Source organism: Falco cherrug, chromosome 6 (genome assembly GCF_023634085.1).
Source record: "Falco cherrug isolate bFalChe1 chromosome 6, bFalChe1.pri, whole genome shotgun sequence".
Taxonomy (NCBI): domain Eukaryota; kingdom Metazoa; phylum Chordata; class Aves; order Falconiformes; family Falconidae; genus Falco; species Falco cherrug.
Genome location: NC_073702.1, coordinates 77,617,188 through 77,633,737, shown reverse-complemented (window position 1 = coordinate 77,633,737; position 16,550 = coordinate 77,617,188). Strand labels below are relative to the sequence as shown.

The 16,550-nt window shown below is 42.9% G+C and overlaps 1 protein-coding gene across 3 annotated transcripts in view; it reads left to right on the top strand.

Moving 5' to 3' along the window:
• The window catches only part of ADGRF5 (adhesion G protein-coupled receptor F5), a 47,604-nt gene that overhangs the window by 23,419 nt on the left and 7,635 nt on the right, over positions 1-16,550 (top strand). For all 3 annotated transcript variants that reach the window (XM_055714480.1, XM_055714481.1, XM_055714482.1), the window contains exons 6-18: positions 379-558; positions 3,052-3,179; positions 3,654-3,712; positions 4,372-4,514; positions 5,293-5,502; positions 6,794-7,027; positions 8,306-8,470; positions 8,607-8,822; positions 9,085-9,306; positions 10,538-10,690; positions 11,928-12,124; positions 13,096-13,275; positions 14,696-16,066. In XM_055714480.1, coding sequence (XP_055570455.1) covers positions 379-558; positions 3,052-3,179; positions 3,654-3,712; positions 4,372-4,514; positions 5,293-5,502; positions 6,794-7,027; positions 8,306-8,470; positions 8,607-8,822; positions 9,085-9,306; positions 10,538-10,690; positions 11,928-12,124; positions 13,096-13,275; positions 14,696-16,066 — 3,458 coding nt within the window. The remainder of the gene's footprint in view (positions 1-378; positions 559-3,051; positions 3,180-3,653; positions 3,713-4,371; positions 4,515-5,292; positions 5,503-6,793; positions 7,028-8,305; positions 8,471-8,606; positions 8,823-9,084; positions 9,307-10,537; positions 10,691-11,927; positions 12,125-13,095; positions 13,276-14,695; positions 16,067-16,550) is intronic.

Sequence of the window (16,550 nt, the reverse complement as noted above, 5' to 3'; positions counted from 1 at the left end):
AATCTTTAAAAGCCTATACATTTGCTTTCAGCCCAGGCAATATAGAAATATCCAATCTGAAAACTATCATAGGACTTTGGCCAATATGCCAGGTCAATTTTTAGGCTTCACATATCCATTCAATTACTTGAAAGTAACTGATCAGACTTATTCTTCTACCAGGCTGGTTCCCATTTCTGGTTAGCCATTTACAATTAGTGTAGCAAGATTTGCAAGGCATCAGATCATCATGCTTGCGTCATTCAAGTGAACTCACAAGAAGGGCAGCATTTAGTTGAGATCACTGGCATAAAGATACAGCAGGGTAAATATATATCATGCAATACGTTATGCCCTGTTTACCATTCTTACAGTATTTCTCTGTCTGTCTGACACTAGTCTGTCTGCCCAGTGGTGAGAACAGTAGCTGTTGTTCTTGTGAAAATGGATATGCCTGGCCAAGTGGGGTGTGCAGTGACTTGATAACCTGTCCTCCTGTCAGCCCAGCACCTGACCTGCTCTGTGGCTACATGAAGGAAATGCCTTTCTACGGGCCTTACTGTGAGCCTGAGGTGGAAGGTAAGGAGAAACAGAGCTGAACTTCATCACTGTACAGCTCATATACTGGTTAGAAGACAGAATAGCATTAAAGGTGTGATAAAGGAACACACGAGGGCTGAGCTGGCTACCACATTATCTATGAATGTGGAAAGACTGTAGAGATGGTTTAGGGCTCTTCTCTTTGTGATGTGGGTCCACCTTGACCCAAGTACTTGCAGATATTTAGTGCCATACTGGAGCCCCAGCTCTTGGAACCACTCACATGCCTCTTTGGGACTTTAGCTTCCACTAAGCAAAGACAGTTTCATCTCATCGGGTTTTCAACAATGAAACTTAGAAATGTGATCCAAGTATGCCATAGTGCTCAAAAAAAGAGAAGAAGCAAAAAAACCCAACATGTATCTTTTGTTTGGTTTTACTTCATGACTCTTGTGACAAGGTTGCCCTTGAGTTTTTAGGAACCTAAGTGATGACTGGACACGCAGGCTGGGCAGCACTGAGGTGGAGCACTACCTGTTGTCCGTGCAATCTAAGACAAACCCCTGTGAGGCTCTGCCTCTGACCTGTGATGGAGCAGCATGCAGAGATACCCAGAGGCAGCCCTAGAGCTGGAAGAAGCCCAGTGCTGTCAGCATACCTGTTCTAATCATCTGCTTAGAGGCAATGCTAGGTGATAAATCACAGAGCAGCCCCATATCAATACTGCTATACTATTTCCAGGGCTAGAGTTAGTATCACTTCCATATTGAATCTGAACACCCCTTAGAAGTCCAGGGCCCTGGGTGCAATGCTTCTCCACTGCATGGCATGGACATGTCCTTAAATGGGCTCAGCTTAGAAAATTCCGGTATCTTTCTAAGCATTTTACATTCTTTTGTGCCCATTGATGGGTCTTCATGCAGAATATTACCCTCCTAAAGTCACTGAGGATTTTTCCATTCATTTCAGTGAAACATGGGTGGAGATTCATCCTGGGTGACTGTCACTAGGCAAAAGTTAAGTATCTGATCAAAGTTATTCTACTGAACTCTCTGTAACTGGAGCGATGTAGCAATTCAACCATTGTAGGAAAGCTGCCTATCACCTTTTGAAGGGGTCTACAGCTTTGCATCAACTGGAGGAGGAGTCTAGATATCTAATAGAAGCAGGCATCTAAAATAGATACAGAAAACTGGGAGAATCCCAACTTTCCTATGATACAGATTAATCTTGGCAAGTTACAAGATTTTGATTTAGGATTAGGATGTCTTCACCCAGGGCAAATTATGCCTGAATAATCTAGTGGTTTTATAGGATGGAGTGACTGCATCAGTGGACAAAGTAAGAGCTACAGATGTAATCTACTTATATTTATATAAGGCCTTTGATACGATCCTCCACAACAGTCTTGCTGCTGAATTGGAGACATATGCGTTTGACAAAATTAGTTCAATGGCCACGTCCAAGGAGTTATAGTCAATGACTCAGCATCAAAGTGGAAGCCAGTAACAAGTAATGTCCTTAAGGAACTGTACTATTTAATATCTTCATAAATGACATAGTGAGATTGGATGCACCCTCAGCAAGTTTGTAGATGACACCAAGCTGAGCACTTCATTCACTAGAGGGAAGGGATATCACTCAGAGGGACCTGGACCACTTGAGGAGTGAGCCTGTGCAAACCTCATGAAGTTCAACAAGGCTAAGTGCAAGGTCCTACACGTGGCTCAGGACGATACCCAGTATACATACAGTCTGGAGGACAAAGGGGTTGAGAGCAGCCCTGCAGAGAAGGACTTGGAGATACTGCTGGATGAAAACTGGACATGAGCTAGCAAAGTGTGCTTCCAGCTCAGAAAGCCAATCATCTCCTGGGCTGCATAACAAGAAGCAAGGCCAGCAGGTCAAGGGAGGTGATTCTTCCCTTCTACTCTGCTCTTGTGTGACACCACCTGCCACACTGTGTCCAGCTCTGGGGTCCCCAGTACAAGAAAGCCATGAACCTGCTTGAGCGTGTCCCAGGGAGGACCACAAGAACGGTCAGAGGGCTGGAACACCTCTCCTATGAGGAAAGGCTGACAGGGTTGGTGTTGTCCAGTCTGGAGAAGAGAAAGCTCCAGGGAGACCTTGTTGTGGCTCTTCAGTACTTACAGGGGCTTATAGAAAGGCAGAGAAAGACTTTTTACCAGGATGTGTAGTGACATGACTAGAGGTAATGGTTTAAAAGTGAAAGCAGGTAGGTTTAGATTAGATATTAGGAAGAAATTCTTCACTGTGAGGGTGGTGAGACACTGGCACAGGTTGCCCAGAGAACTTATGGATGCCCCATCCCTGGAAGTGTTCAAGGCCAGATTGGAAGTCCATACCCATAAAAGGGGCATTGGACCAGATGATCTTTAAAGGTCACTTCCAACACAAGTCATGCTATGATTCTTAGATTCTGTGATTAAGTTAGAGGAAAAAACTAACAGATCATTTTGTAAGCATTGTTTTTTACTATTTTTATACTTATTTTTATGATTTTCCTTACAGGCTCATGTGGTATGGGAGAACCCATCATAATGAATATGTCCGTCAGACTCGACAGAGACTTTTGTGATGATCTCAGGGACTCTTCTTCTGTATTATACAAAAACTACAAAGCTGACCTTGAAAAAGCGGTAATGACTTTAGTTTTCCATCTCTGAAAGTAGAAAGCCCTTTAAGAAATATGGTGCTTATCCTAAGTGTCTGGGAAGTAGGGTGCACTGCCACTGTCTCTGTGGGGAGCTGTGAAGTATGCAGCGGTGGTAGCTACCAAGTGGGACAAAGCTGATCTCCATTGAAAGCCAATGACCATATTTCCATTCATTTTGATATACTGGATGACAGGGAAGTGTTTAGGAATCTATTGCACCAAAAACATGAAAAAAAAATAATCTCATTATTGGTCCCAGCTTAAATCCACATGAACACTCATAGAATGAAACCGTCAACACAAATTTATCCCATGATGGTGGAGAGAGCACCAGGCTTGTTCCATCAGGAATGCTACATACCCTTACTCACATCAATGCTGAACAGAGTGTTTCCTAGTTTAAACATGCTAGAGTAATACATAGAGAACTTACATCATGTACTGTCTTTGTTTACAGTTTAATGCTAGCTACAGATGTTTACCAGGCTTTGTATCAGCAACAGTAACTGGTTTCAGGTAAGTAAACAATTTCATTTTTGTCCTGGGAGACACAAATCTTTCTGTCTGGTCTCCAGGAGACCCCGGTCAGCAAACACTACATTCACTCTGGCTAGAGCCCACACCCAGTATGTACATACTGAGTAACAGTATAATAGCTGTACAGGAAAGCCCAGCTATTAGCATGGAAATAGGACTGTGGGTAAAATTCACTGTTGTGCAGAAGTCCAAGGAACATAATAATTCTCTATCTGGTTCCTCTTTGGGAACCACCCAAAAGGGGAAAAGAATGTGAGTAAACCTAACGTCGTTTCCTAGCTCATCGGGAAGATGAATTAGTGGACTTTGACTCTGGATATAACATTGGATCTCAACAAAAGACACATCACTTAAGTCCACATATATTTAAATGCAGCTGTATTTTAGGTTTTCTAAGGGAAGTTAACTAGAAATAGACAGCAGATGGAGATGTCACATAAAGGTGTCCTTACTTTGGGAAGAGCTGTAGCACAACCTTCTTGTATGCCAGAGCAAGTCTTGAGTCACAACAGGAGCTTTCACAGGTGAGCCCTGTGAAGCCTTCCTAGCCATGCAAGGTGGGTCACCACAACACAGAAAACCACTGATACACAAGGATATTAAATTCTGGTGCTTCTCTTATTCTTGTATCTGTTTAGGCCTGGAAGCATTTTGGTGAACTATGAAGTAAAAGCAGGAGCAGCAAGCTTCGAACAGATAGCAAATTCAAACAAAATTGTACCACAGTTTCTAGATACGAGGTACCACCTAGACGAAGCTACCTTCACAACAGAAATAATTAGTAAGTTTAAAGCACTCTCAATACTTTTCCTTCACCCCTTAGTATTTCTAGCCTGAACCATGTAGCTGCATTATACTGTTGATTATTTGGTACGGGACCTTCAAAACCCATTTATTTCTCTGGCTTTTCATTTCATCCTGTGCCACCAAAGCTTAGGACTTACATGAGACGACCATGCGTACAGTACCTCCCACAGAAAACAAAATCCTTCCAAGCTACTGCACTGAACCCTGGTGCAGTGTCTCCATGGGAGCAAGTTCGAATACCCTGATGTTCACCTCCAGAACTGAGATAGCTCTTAGCGTATCAGGCTGCCAGCACTTCCCACTTCTTGAAACAAAAACCTCTTGCAGTTTACATGAGAACAGGTTCCCCCTGGCTTCCTTGGCACATTTTCCATGCTGCTGTGGGATAATGTGCTACAATGCAGTTGCCTGATCAAGTGCCTCAGAGAAGCTGTACTCTCTGTGCACTGAGCACTGGTCTGTCTTTCTCAGAGGATTACTTTGACCTGGTTGCTTCTCCTCCCATTTTATCTACTTAGAAGGTAATGGTGGGGATAATATTTCTGGCTCTCTGCAGAAAACCTTCTGGGATCTTTGGCTGACAAAGAATATGTTGAGGGAAAATTGCATAGCTTGAATCAGAGGTAGTCCCCTGCAACTGATACTGGGTGCGTATTAGTTGTGAAGCACCTAGGCTTCCCAGGAGATGAAAGACACCATACAGGCGTGAGCTGAATGACAATAATGCAGAATGTTGCTCTTTGTCTTCCCAGATCAGACAATCTTCACTGTGACCCCTGCAGACTTTTTTGAAGGAGATACAGTAAGACTAATTTGTGAGGCAAATTCAGCATCTGAGAACGTGACCTGGTATCACTTTGATCAGATCATCTCAACCAGCTCCCGGTATTCAACGGAGAGAAAAGTTTCAAGAAACTCGAAGTCAATTCTTAAAATTAGCAATATTACAAGGAAGGATTCTGGTATGATTTTCTATCATTAAAACAGCAGGAGTAAATCTCTAGTGTGGCTAAGTCAATACAAAGCAAAGAGGAATGCTGTGACTGCATTTTTCTAGAGTAAATGTGAAAAATACGCTGTCCCTCATAATTTTCCTGTGGGATTTTTTTTTCTTTAATGAACTATGTACTGACAGGCATCGCCAGTAAGATGTGAGCTGACTGAAATGACTACACAGCCCTGGGTATTCTCAGTGCCAGGCTTCACTGCCACATGACAGGAGACTGGTGACTGCACGGCTGTGAAGCCTTCCCACACTTTTGGTGTGGTAACTCGAGGTTGTGGTTGAATTCATCCTTGATGGCCCTTGCCCTCTTTGCAAACGTAACCTGATTAATCAGAGGTTGGAGCTACAGTTTTTCATGTGTTCATGTTTAGGGCGTTTTGAAAATCAGAAACAGGTAAATCGGTGGCATTTTTGCTGGGAGGAGTTATCAGGGTAATTATCATGTATTATCAGAGCTTTGACTCAAGCTCCCCCTCAGTTCTTCTCTTTGGATCATGAATTTTACATTCAACTTCAAAAAGGGTAGCCTGTGACCAGGTATTTGGGCACACATATGCGAGGTAGGAGTTGTGTGTCCAAACTTCTTTGGGCTAAGGATGTCCTGGACCTTATGGCAGTGGTGCCCCCACTCCCATATAAGCGGTTTACTCACTTGGGTATCCCCATGGGGAAGGGGAACCCACATACCTAAAGTATGAAGGAAGTTTGGAGCTCTGATTGCCACTTTCTTAAAGGAAGCCTGGCTGCATCCAAGGGCCAAGTGCCTGAGAAAGTGGCTGATTACTACTCTGCTGTCTCTGGCAACACCTTCTGAGCAGCATCTGTGCCTACAGAGTGCCAGCCTTTGGGGAGCCCACCCTGGGTACCTGTCTCTCACCATTTTGCACAGCCAGTCTACATTCTTACTACGACACATTGCTGTCAGATGGACTATAGGCAATATGCAGATCCCCAAAACACCAACTCAGCCAAACTTTAAGCATTTCAGTCCCAGAGACCTAGTCTCTGCTCAAGTACCCATCAACACTGAAGCTGCCTAACCTGTATACATTTGGCACCAGGAGTCTGCAGAAAGCATACTGCAGGTGACCTCAGGGTACATTTTGATCAGCAAGTAGCAGAGCCGCTGTAGAGCAAGGAGATGTGAAAACTAGGTGTGGAAATAGCTCCCAGCTCCTGACTCCAAATGCAGAGGTAAAAACAGCAAAGTATGTTCTCAATGCTAAGATATTGCCTATGCTTTACAGGTTCCTATAGGTGCACTTTCAGAAACAGCGATCCATTTTACACGCTAATATACAAGGCCACAAAGACAATAGCAGTCTCTCCGCTAAATGTCACTTCAAACTTTAACGACATCACTGTTATATGCAACAGTCCTGAAATGCAGACGAACAGTCCTCTGCTGTCCTGTTGTATTGACAGACACTTACCATCACTTACTGGTGACTGGAAAGTAAACGGAGCAATCAACATTACAGGTAAGATTAACAAAAGATTCTTTCACTTGTGCAGGGGCCAGTGGGATTCTGGGTGTCTCCATGCACTGTGCAGACACTGATGCTTAAAACTGTGCCATCCTGGATGGAAACAGCCACCTGGACCAGCATCACACCGACTTTTTCCAGAAAGCTTATTTCTGCATTGTCTGGTTTTGAGAGTAGGGATGAGTGCATCAGTCTCTCCTACTACCTCTAGAATAACCCTTGGGGTATGAAAGGCTTCTGTGTACCACATACTGAGACTTGGCAACCAAGGGACATAGGTGCTACACTTTGAAACAGCTGCAGCACAGCTAAATAGTGAGCGCACAGTTTCCCTCTGCTCCTGTAGCTGTGATACATCACATGCCAGTTAAGTCAGTGGCGTCCCATGAGGCTTTACTTATGAGTAAAAAGAGTTAGTAAAGCACCAAATAGACATGTTACAAGGAGTAACAAAACAACATCAACAGAAAGGCTCACAAATGTCTAAGGACCATAGTCATAAACAGCCTATTTCCCTCAATATTTTATAGGTATGGATTAACCATTTGTTAATAACATTTACAACCATTTTTCATAAATGAAATTTAGCAGAAAGCAGGACAGCAGGATGAGAGAAAACCTTCAGAGCTCCTGTGCACAGCCATTTCCACAGAGAACAGGTACTGTGTACAGCAGTGCTTGCAGAGAGAGGGGTGATCCTGGCCTCCTGTAATGAGCTGTTTTGCCCTTCACTCCCTGTGGCCAGGCTGTTCCCCAGGAGCTCTGCTCTCATGCCAGATGCACCTTCAGCTGCAGCATGGGACAGCTTTCATGGGGTCTAGAGCTAAGCCAGTTAAAGTTGAGTGTCTGTCAAGTACCTCCAAATTTTTATTTCAAAATACGATATTAAAATCTGCAGTACTTACTCCTGGTTTACTTATCTTACTCATCCTAAATACTGCAGATAATGAGGTTAGGCTGAACCAGAATAATCTTCATTTTGGCTTATCCTGAGGTATCCAAGCAATGTTGTTGCTCTCAGAGTGGTTTTGGTGGTAGGTGCCCAGCACTGTGCTGAAAGTCATCTTCAGACCTTTGGAAAACCACTGTGGGTGTTGCCAGAGCAAAAGGTGTGAATGAACTTCAGCCATGATGAGTTAAAAGTGCCATGTTGTCACAGGTTACATACAAACCCACAAGGTTTTCCTTAGCTAGAGTGTTTGCTTATGATTTCCAGAGCCCAGGTATTTTTGGACATCCATAGCCCTTCAAGAAATGTTTATTTCTTTCCAGGAGTCTCCAGTTTCAGTGGCAACTGCACTGAATACAAGCTCATTATCAATGAATCGCTATGCCCACCCGAGCAGTCAGGTACGGTGATGACATACACGTGTGAGCTGCACACCGGACACGGTGCCTGGCATAGTCAAAACATCAGAGTGACGTACCTCCGGGCAGGTAAGGGTCAGGTGGCATGTAACAGACCATCAGCAATTCTAGCACGTAGGTGGCCTCTGTGGCACGTGCCATTCGCAAGCAAATGGTTATAACAAGCGACTCTCCATAATGTGACATTTACCTTGTGTTGTCTCAGCCCATGTAACGATATCTTCAAGCATCTCATCAGTTTCTGAGGGATATAAATTCAATCTGACGTGTGAAAGTGATGTGACCAATTATGAAAGTATCAGTTGGAAAATCTGGTCTGGAAGCAAGATGAAAACAGTAGACTGTGATACATGCATCAAAAATACAAAATTCCCAGCAACATCTGTGCTCGAAGTGAAGAACGCCACACAGGACTGGAGCGGTGAGTGAACATGTTTTGCATTGGCTACAAAGGCAATGAAATTTCTGCACCAAATCATTTACAGCATCCCTAGCCCTGCAAATCACTGTGAAGCCTGGTCACAGTAAATAAAAAAGAGAGTTAACATTATAACTACTGGAGGACATCAAGACATGACGCTGCCAACAGCACTGTACTTGTTCAGTATGAGGACTCCTGACCATGCAAAAGCTGAGGAGCACTTCTGTTGACTGAGGCATGTTTTTTCTGTCACTTCTTTCAGGCACCTACATCTGCACATTCTCCCAGAAGTACTTGGAGAGTTCTGCCAATGTGACAATCAAGGTTATTCCCTTGCCTTTGAAGCAGAACATCCTGATAGACCCCATTGAAGCATCTATACAGTGCAAAGTGCAACAAGATCTCCAGTGCTGCATAAGTGCTAACACCATGGAAGATTATTACACTGTTACATTCGTGGTTCAACAAAAGGAATTTCAAGTTGGTAAGAAACAATGAACTTGCAGAATCATTAGCTGCACTACGTGTCGCAACCCAGTCCCTGGTTTGGTTTTTTTTTCCAGTTAGGTCTGTGTAAACAATTCATACTTACTGCTATTACGACAGCACAGAAGGACTCCTGGGGGGGGGGGGGGCGGCGGAGAAAAAAAGGAAATTAACTTTTTTTAACATGGTTGCCATTCTTGGGAAGCATGGCTGAGATTAATAGAAGAGCAAGTGAAGTCACTGCTGTAGTGATAAATACATAACAGCTAAATTCAATGTTTGGCTTGCCTTGCCAGGCAGTGAGAAGTGAACATCTTCACCGTTGTTCAGATTAAAAATTGCTGAAGTCCATTTATTCGCTTTTAAATTCCACTCTGCGACTTTTTTGAACTGAGTAGCAAGGAAACATTACTTAAGAAGATCTACTAGTTCATGAAACATGTAGAATAACAGATTAAGAATGCAGTTAAAAAAAAAACCTATTCTATTTTCTTCAAGGATACAGGTAACATATCTTTAACAGCACAAAAGCCTAAACTTGTACGTCTTCAAATTCAAGGCAATTCTGCAGCTTCCCTGATGTGTTTTTATATACTGGAAGTTTTCAAGTGACTTACAAAACAGTTAATTTGGAAAAAAAAAAAAAAAGCAAAGAAGATCCACCTAAACTAACTTAGAAAACCTGTAGGAATGCAAAACCAACAGGCTGAAGTGTAAAGCAGGTGGAGAGTGAGGGGTCCTTCAGTTGCTAAGAAAAATGCCAAGGTCTTTTTGGAAGAGATTGCAGTTAGGGACCCTCCGGTACTGGCATACTGAAAAGCAATGGCAGTGCTGTGCAAATCCTGAGTTCAAAAGTACTATATAAGAAGGGAAAAAAAATCATCCTAGCCTAAAGGAAACACCTATGGTAGAAGCAGAAGCAGGAAGAGTATTCTCCAAACTGGTTTCTAAAGTTAATTTTTGTTCCTACACAGGAAGAAAAGATTTGGGCAGTTTTTGCTCATATACTAGTAATTGAAAAGTTAATGATCATGCAGCAGCTGCCAGAAGATTCATTAAGGGGTAGGGGTGCGTGTGGGGGGGGGATAAGACATGGGGATCAGCATACAGAAGTGAAGTTTTTCTGCAATGGAAGTTGTTTTTTTTTTCCTCTAGTACTCACAGAAATGAAAATTTTGCAGAAGCTTTCTACTGTCTGCTAGCTAATCTGTCCTAATCCTTCCACACAGGGAAAAAGAGAAAAGGAAATTTGTTGTGCTACATGTACAGTTACACAGAAACAGAATGCAACACGGAGAAAGAGCTCACGGTGTATTGCAAGTTTACTAACAGCATTAAACAGACAGTCAACAGTGAAAATATAAGACTGCAGCTGATACCTGGTAAGAAAAAAGTTACTATTTAAGGCTGTTAAATAGGAAATCCCACTATCTTTGTTAAATCAGATGCCACAAATTTATCATTGGTGACACCTAACAGGAGCAGGTTTTGTTAGCAAGAATTTTTGTCTCCTTCTTCATGGGAAACTTTGAAATACAGAGGAAAATATCTATTTTGCTGTAATTAAAAAAAAAAAATACACAAGATGTTTTGTCTTCACTGGATTTAACAGTGGCCCCAGTATGTTCCCTAGCAGTTATAGTTCAGTCATCTTCTGCCCCTACTTCCTTCTGGTGCAGCCTGCACCACCGAGCTTCATCTCCTGTGTTGAAATGCAGTCGTGCAGCTCCCAGCATGCACCAACAGTTTAGCAAAGAAAACAGGTTGTGGTGCCTCAGGAAGAAGTAGTCTAGCTCAGGAGATCAGCCTGTGGGAGAGCATATCCACTTCAAACACAAGAATGGTGACCTCCATGAGGTGTTGCAGAGACCTGGGCAAGCCCGGCTACCCGTCAGTGCTGCAGGTAGTAATTAGAATTAGATTTCAGCATTGCTACATCCAGTTTTGATGTTTAGTTCTGACCAGAGTTTGTATCTTCCTGCTTCTTATTCTAAATTGGAAAGAAATAAGCCCCATAATGCAGAAATTTTGGTTTTTCCATAGTAGTGACACCTGTCAAATTGGTGTATCTGGCCAGATTTCACCATTTTAGGCAACAAATATGCAGATGCTTTATTTACTTTAATCAATAGATACTTACTGATATGGCTAACCCAATCAAAGCCAGTTAGCAAGACCCACTGTTCATCAAAAGGTGTTGAGGCCTCACTAGCCAGGTCTTAATGAATTTCCTGTTGGTGCTCCAGCAGCACTGAGTCCCTTAGCATAGTCAACTTTGTGTGAATTACTGTTCACATAGTGGTCAATATAATCCAGCTTCACCGCTGTCTCACCCTGTAATCTAATAGACAATTCTTAAAACTTTGGGTATTGGTTTGTTGATTTGATTCGGTACTCAAAACCAAGGGGCTTTATTAAATGTCCTTTATAATTTCATGCTTCCAAAAAATTGGGAATGCAAGACATATACACCCTGAAAGGTCAGAATTAATGAAGAGAGCAAGCTAAAATTGTAACTGATTTAAAGACCTCTGAACTTCAGGAAATCACAGGTTTGAGAGGGGTAAATTATCTCCCTGCTTCTTAGTTTTCTGCCTCTGTGTCTTTTTCTCAATACAGACAAGGAAGTTTCCTGCTCAAACAGCTTGGGCATTGGAAAAGAAGGGGCCACATTAAAAAAGCCATGCTGTGATGTAGATAATCCAGATATTTTTACCCGAGGCAATCAAGTTTACAAGTGCATCAACAAAGTCTGGAAGTTTGAAAGGAATAACTGCCTGTCTGAAGCAATAAACAACCTGCTAACTAGTGCTGAGGTAATATTTCTGACTTTTCTAGAGGCTAGGGCAGGGGGGCAGGTAGGAGAGAGGAAAAATTTTTGCCGGGTGGTTCTTTGCTTAATATAATCTAAAATGTATGCAGCATTAAAAATCAAATATTTAATTAAAACTATCTTTTAAAAGAAGTGAAGAATGTTTGACTATATCTATGCTAGTAAGTGAAAGAGGCGAGGTCCCCTCCTCTGGCCCAGAGGGTATGTGGCCCTGCATGGCCAATATCCATACCCATGAACGTGCTCTCCCAGAAAAGGTGACCTTATTTACAGCATCCAGCAGGAGAACTGGCTGGCCTGGAGTGTTCCCTGATCCATGCCTAGGCATTGCCTCGGTGAACACCAGTTGGCACAAGCCCAGAGTATGCTGCAGAGCACCTAACAACGATGCAGTAGGGACAGCTGCGGGCCACTGCCCAGCCTTAGACCCAGGCCCTGTTTAGGATGCCCCCTCAGTCACTACCCCTCACAGACAGGTGCTGAGCCTCGGTTTTCAGCTTAGGTATCCTGTCATAGTGCTCTTCACTTCTACAAACCATCCAGAACCACCCTTCTCTCAGTGAGGTTATATGAGAACAATTATCTTTCTTTCAGCAAATACTTACTATGTTTGTTTTAGTAAATTAGGCACAGCAAGGTCCCAGGCAGAGGGACAGCTACTCTATTTCGTATTTCTTTAACTTGCTAGATTGTTCCCTTATATGTTTGGGCCCAGGCCAACTATTTTCTCCCCCAAAATTTCCAGGAACAGTCTGCAAGTTAGCACTTGATGAGAGACCACTCTCAACAGGCAGTTAGGATACCCTGTCGTGGAGGATCAGAGGGCTGAACACTTCTGGCATGTCTAGAATGACCCTGACTCTGTTTTCTTTACTGGCGTGGGGTAGCTATGATGATGGAGGATCAAACTCCAGGCAAATTGCACACATGATGTACTGTTATCTTCTGTTGCAGGCCTTGATCAACAGTCCTGAGGCAAAAGCAAACCTACCTAACTACCTTGCAGAACTTAATAAAAAGACAAGAGAGCAGCAAAACAAAACAAAAAGTTCTCCTGCAGACCTAGGTGCAATCATTACCATCCTGGATATAGTCTCCTCCATCCCAGCAGATGCAAAGATGCTCACTATTCTCGTAAGGTTTTATTTTAAGTCTTACCTACACTTATCAAGGCCCTTTTGTCATAGGGGATGACATTCTCCCTGAAGAAGCTTCACAGTTAATTAGGGTCAGGAACAGGAAAGTGTTAAGGGAATGAGATTAAATGACAGCAAAAATGAAATTACAGGAAAAAGAGTTTATGAAAAATAAAAATGATGAAGGTGAGCAGCCTATGCAGGAAAGAGAAGCTGCTGTCTGCTTAGCAACTAGAAATGTTCTAGGGACCCATAAATGTCTCTAGCATTCTAAGAAGGAGGAAAGGACAAGGAACAGTAGATGAAAAATTGGACATGAGCCAGTAAAGTGCGCTTCCAGCTCAGAAAGCCAATCATCTCCTGGGCTGCATAACAAGAAGCAAGGCCAGCAGGTCAAGGGAGGTGATTCTTCCCTTCTACTCTGCTCTTGTGTGACACCACCTGCAGCACTGCGTCCAGCTCTGTGGTGCCCAGTACAAGAAAGCCATGAACCTGCTTGAGCGTGTCCCAGGGAGGACCACAAGAACGGTCAGAGGGCTGGAACACCTCTCCTATGAGGAAAGGCTGACAGGGTTGGTGTTGTCCAGTCTGGAGAAGAGAAAGCTCCAGGGAGACCTTGTTGTGGCTCTTCAGTACTTACAGGGGCCTATAGAAAGGCAGAGAAAGACTTTTTACCAGGATGTGTAGTGACATGACTAGAGGTAATGGTTTAAAAGTGAAAGCAGGTAGGTTTAGATTAGATATTAGGTTTAGATTAGATATTAGGAAGAAATTCTTCACTGTGAAGGTGGTGAGACACTGGCACAGGTTGCCCAGAGAACTTATGGATGCCCCATCCCTGGAAGTGTTCAAGACCAGTTTGGAAGTCCATGCCTATAGCAAGGGCATTGGACCAGATGATCTTTAAATATCAAAACCATTCTGTGATTCTATGAGTAGAAGCAGGAATAGAAAAAAGGGTCAAAATAGGAATAAGATCAAGGGGATCAAGCAAGGAAAATCAATTGGGTGTTACAACAAATGAATAACAAAACACATTTTAGAAATACTTGGAAACCTTGATTGTGAGGTACAGAGGAAAACCACTGGTCTTCTGAGCAGAAAAGTGCAAAACATCTGAAATATCAAAGATAGTACAAAGGCTGGAAAAGAAGAGGAAGAAGGCTGGAAACCAAAACAAGAAAAGGCTAAGTAATATGTAAAAAAAAATCCCCACAGCTCCACTGTTCGAAACCTTAACTTGAAAATAGAGAATGCAGAGGGTTAACAACTGAATGTTTCATATAGATTGAGCAAAATAAGAAAATTCTGGGCTTTTTCAAAAGTCAGTTCTAGGACCACAGGAAAATCGCCATCAGAAACAACAACGATTTGTAGGGGATTTCAGTAACAGCATTATTCTGTTCTTGCTGTTTCAGAATTTTCTCTCCACAGTGGACTTTGTTGTTGCTGATTCTGCAACTGAAGCTTGGGAAGACCTGAATAAAGACAGCGTACTCAACAGTTCTTTGTTACTGCAGTCAGTAGAAAATTTTTCCCTGCGCCTCCAACCAGTTAATAATACCATTCCTTCTGTCTATGCAAATACCCTTCAGCTACAGGGTATAGTTGTCACAGAAAATACCAACACAGATTATAATAAGAACTTCAGCAGTACAGAAAACCTCACAGTTAATGTGCTCATTAGTGAAACTGAAATTCGGGCTCTAACACACAATTCAACTGTTGTCAGTGTGGTGTACTCAAAGCTTGGACATATTTTGCCCCAGAATGGGTCCGAGTATGTGAATGGTTTACTGATAACAACAATTATGAGCAGCAACGGAAGCCAGAAGTTTGACATTAATATGACCTTTGCAAAGAAAAACACATCTCTAAAGATGCCCCAGTGTGTCTTTTGGAACTTCACACTCAACGAACGTAAGGGGGGCTGGGATACTCGTGGCTGCACAACCACAGAGCGAGGAGATTATGTCATTTGCTCCTGCAATCACTTGACATCCTTCTCCATTCTGATGTCACCTGATAAATACTCCCAGGCAATCTTTGAAGATTATATTACCTACGTTGGCCTGGCCATTTCAATCTTGAGTTTGGTGGCCTGCATTATAATTGAATCCTTAGTCTGGAAATATGTGACAAACAACACAACCTCCTACATGCGCCACGTCTGTATACTCAACATAGCTACATCGCTCCTGATTGCTGACATTTGGTTTGTTGTCACTGCCTCCATCAATGACCAAAACCAACGGATGAGCGGAGGTATCTGTTTTGTGGCCACCTTCTTCATCCATTTATTCTACCTGTGTGTCTTCTTCTGGATGCTCAGCCTGGGCCTCATTCTTTTCTACAGACTGGTCTTCATCTTACACAACACAAGTAAGACCGCCCAGAAAGCAGTGGCATTCTGTCTGGGCTATGGGTGCCCCTTTCTCATTGCAGTCATCACCCTTGTTGTCACATTGCCAAGGAACAATTACATAAGAAAGGGTGTCTGCTGGCTCAACTGGAAGGAGAGCAAAGCTCTCTTGGCCTTCGTCATACCTGCCCTGATCATTGTGGCCACAAATTTGTTCATCACTGCAGTTGTTATAATAAAAATCCTAAGACCAACTATCGGGGATAGGTCAAACAGGCAGGAGAGGAACTCTTTGTTTCAAATTGGCAAAAGTGTGGCCATCTTGACACCACTGTTAGGCCTCACCTGGGGATTTGGCCTTGCCACCGTCATCAAAAACAGCCATCAAGCTTTCCACATCCTCTTTGCTCTGCTCAATGCTTTGCAGGTGAGTCACACATATGTATGGGTTTGTTTCCTCTGTGACTGTTTAACAAGTAGTGATGTTCCTGCAGGGCTGTGCTTGGAGGGGAATAAAAACCACTTGGGAAAGCTCAGATTTGCCTTTAGACATCCTTATTCCCAACGAGCTCTTTGGGAAACCATTCCAGGAATTCAGCAGTATTTCATATTCTCAGCTCCCTTAACAGATATGTCTTATATATAAAGCTGACATGAAGATAACTTCCAAATTTGCCAGTAGCTTTGGGAAGAGGTTCATTCCTGAAGATCAGGAAAATAGCCCTGTTATGTTCAGGTGGCCAAGCTTCAGCACGTCTGGTCTGATTTCCAGTGCATCTGGAGGCATCATACTATGCTCTTGTGGGTTCAAGTAACAAGGGAGTATAAACAACATGGAAGTCACCAAGAACAGCTGAGTAGTAGTAATAATAAAAAGAGGAACTGACCAAAATACACATTATTGGGAGTTT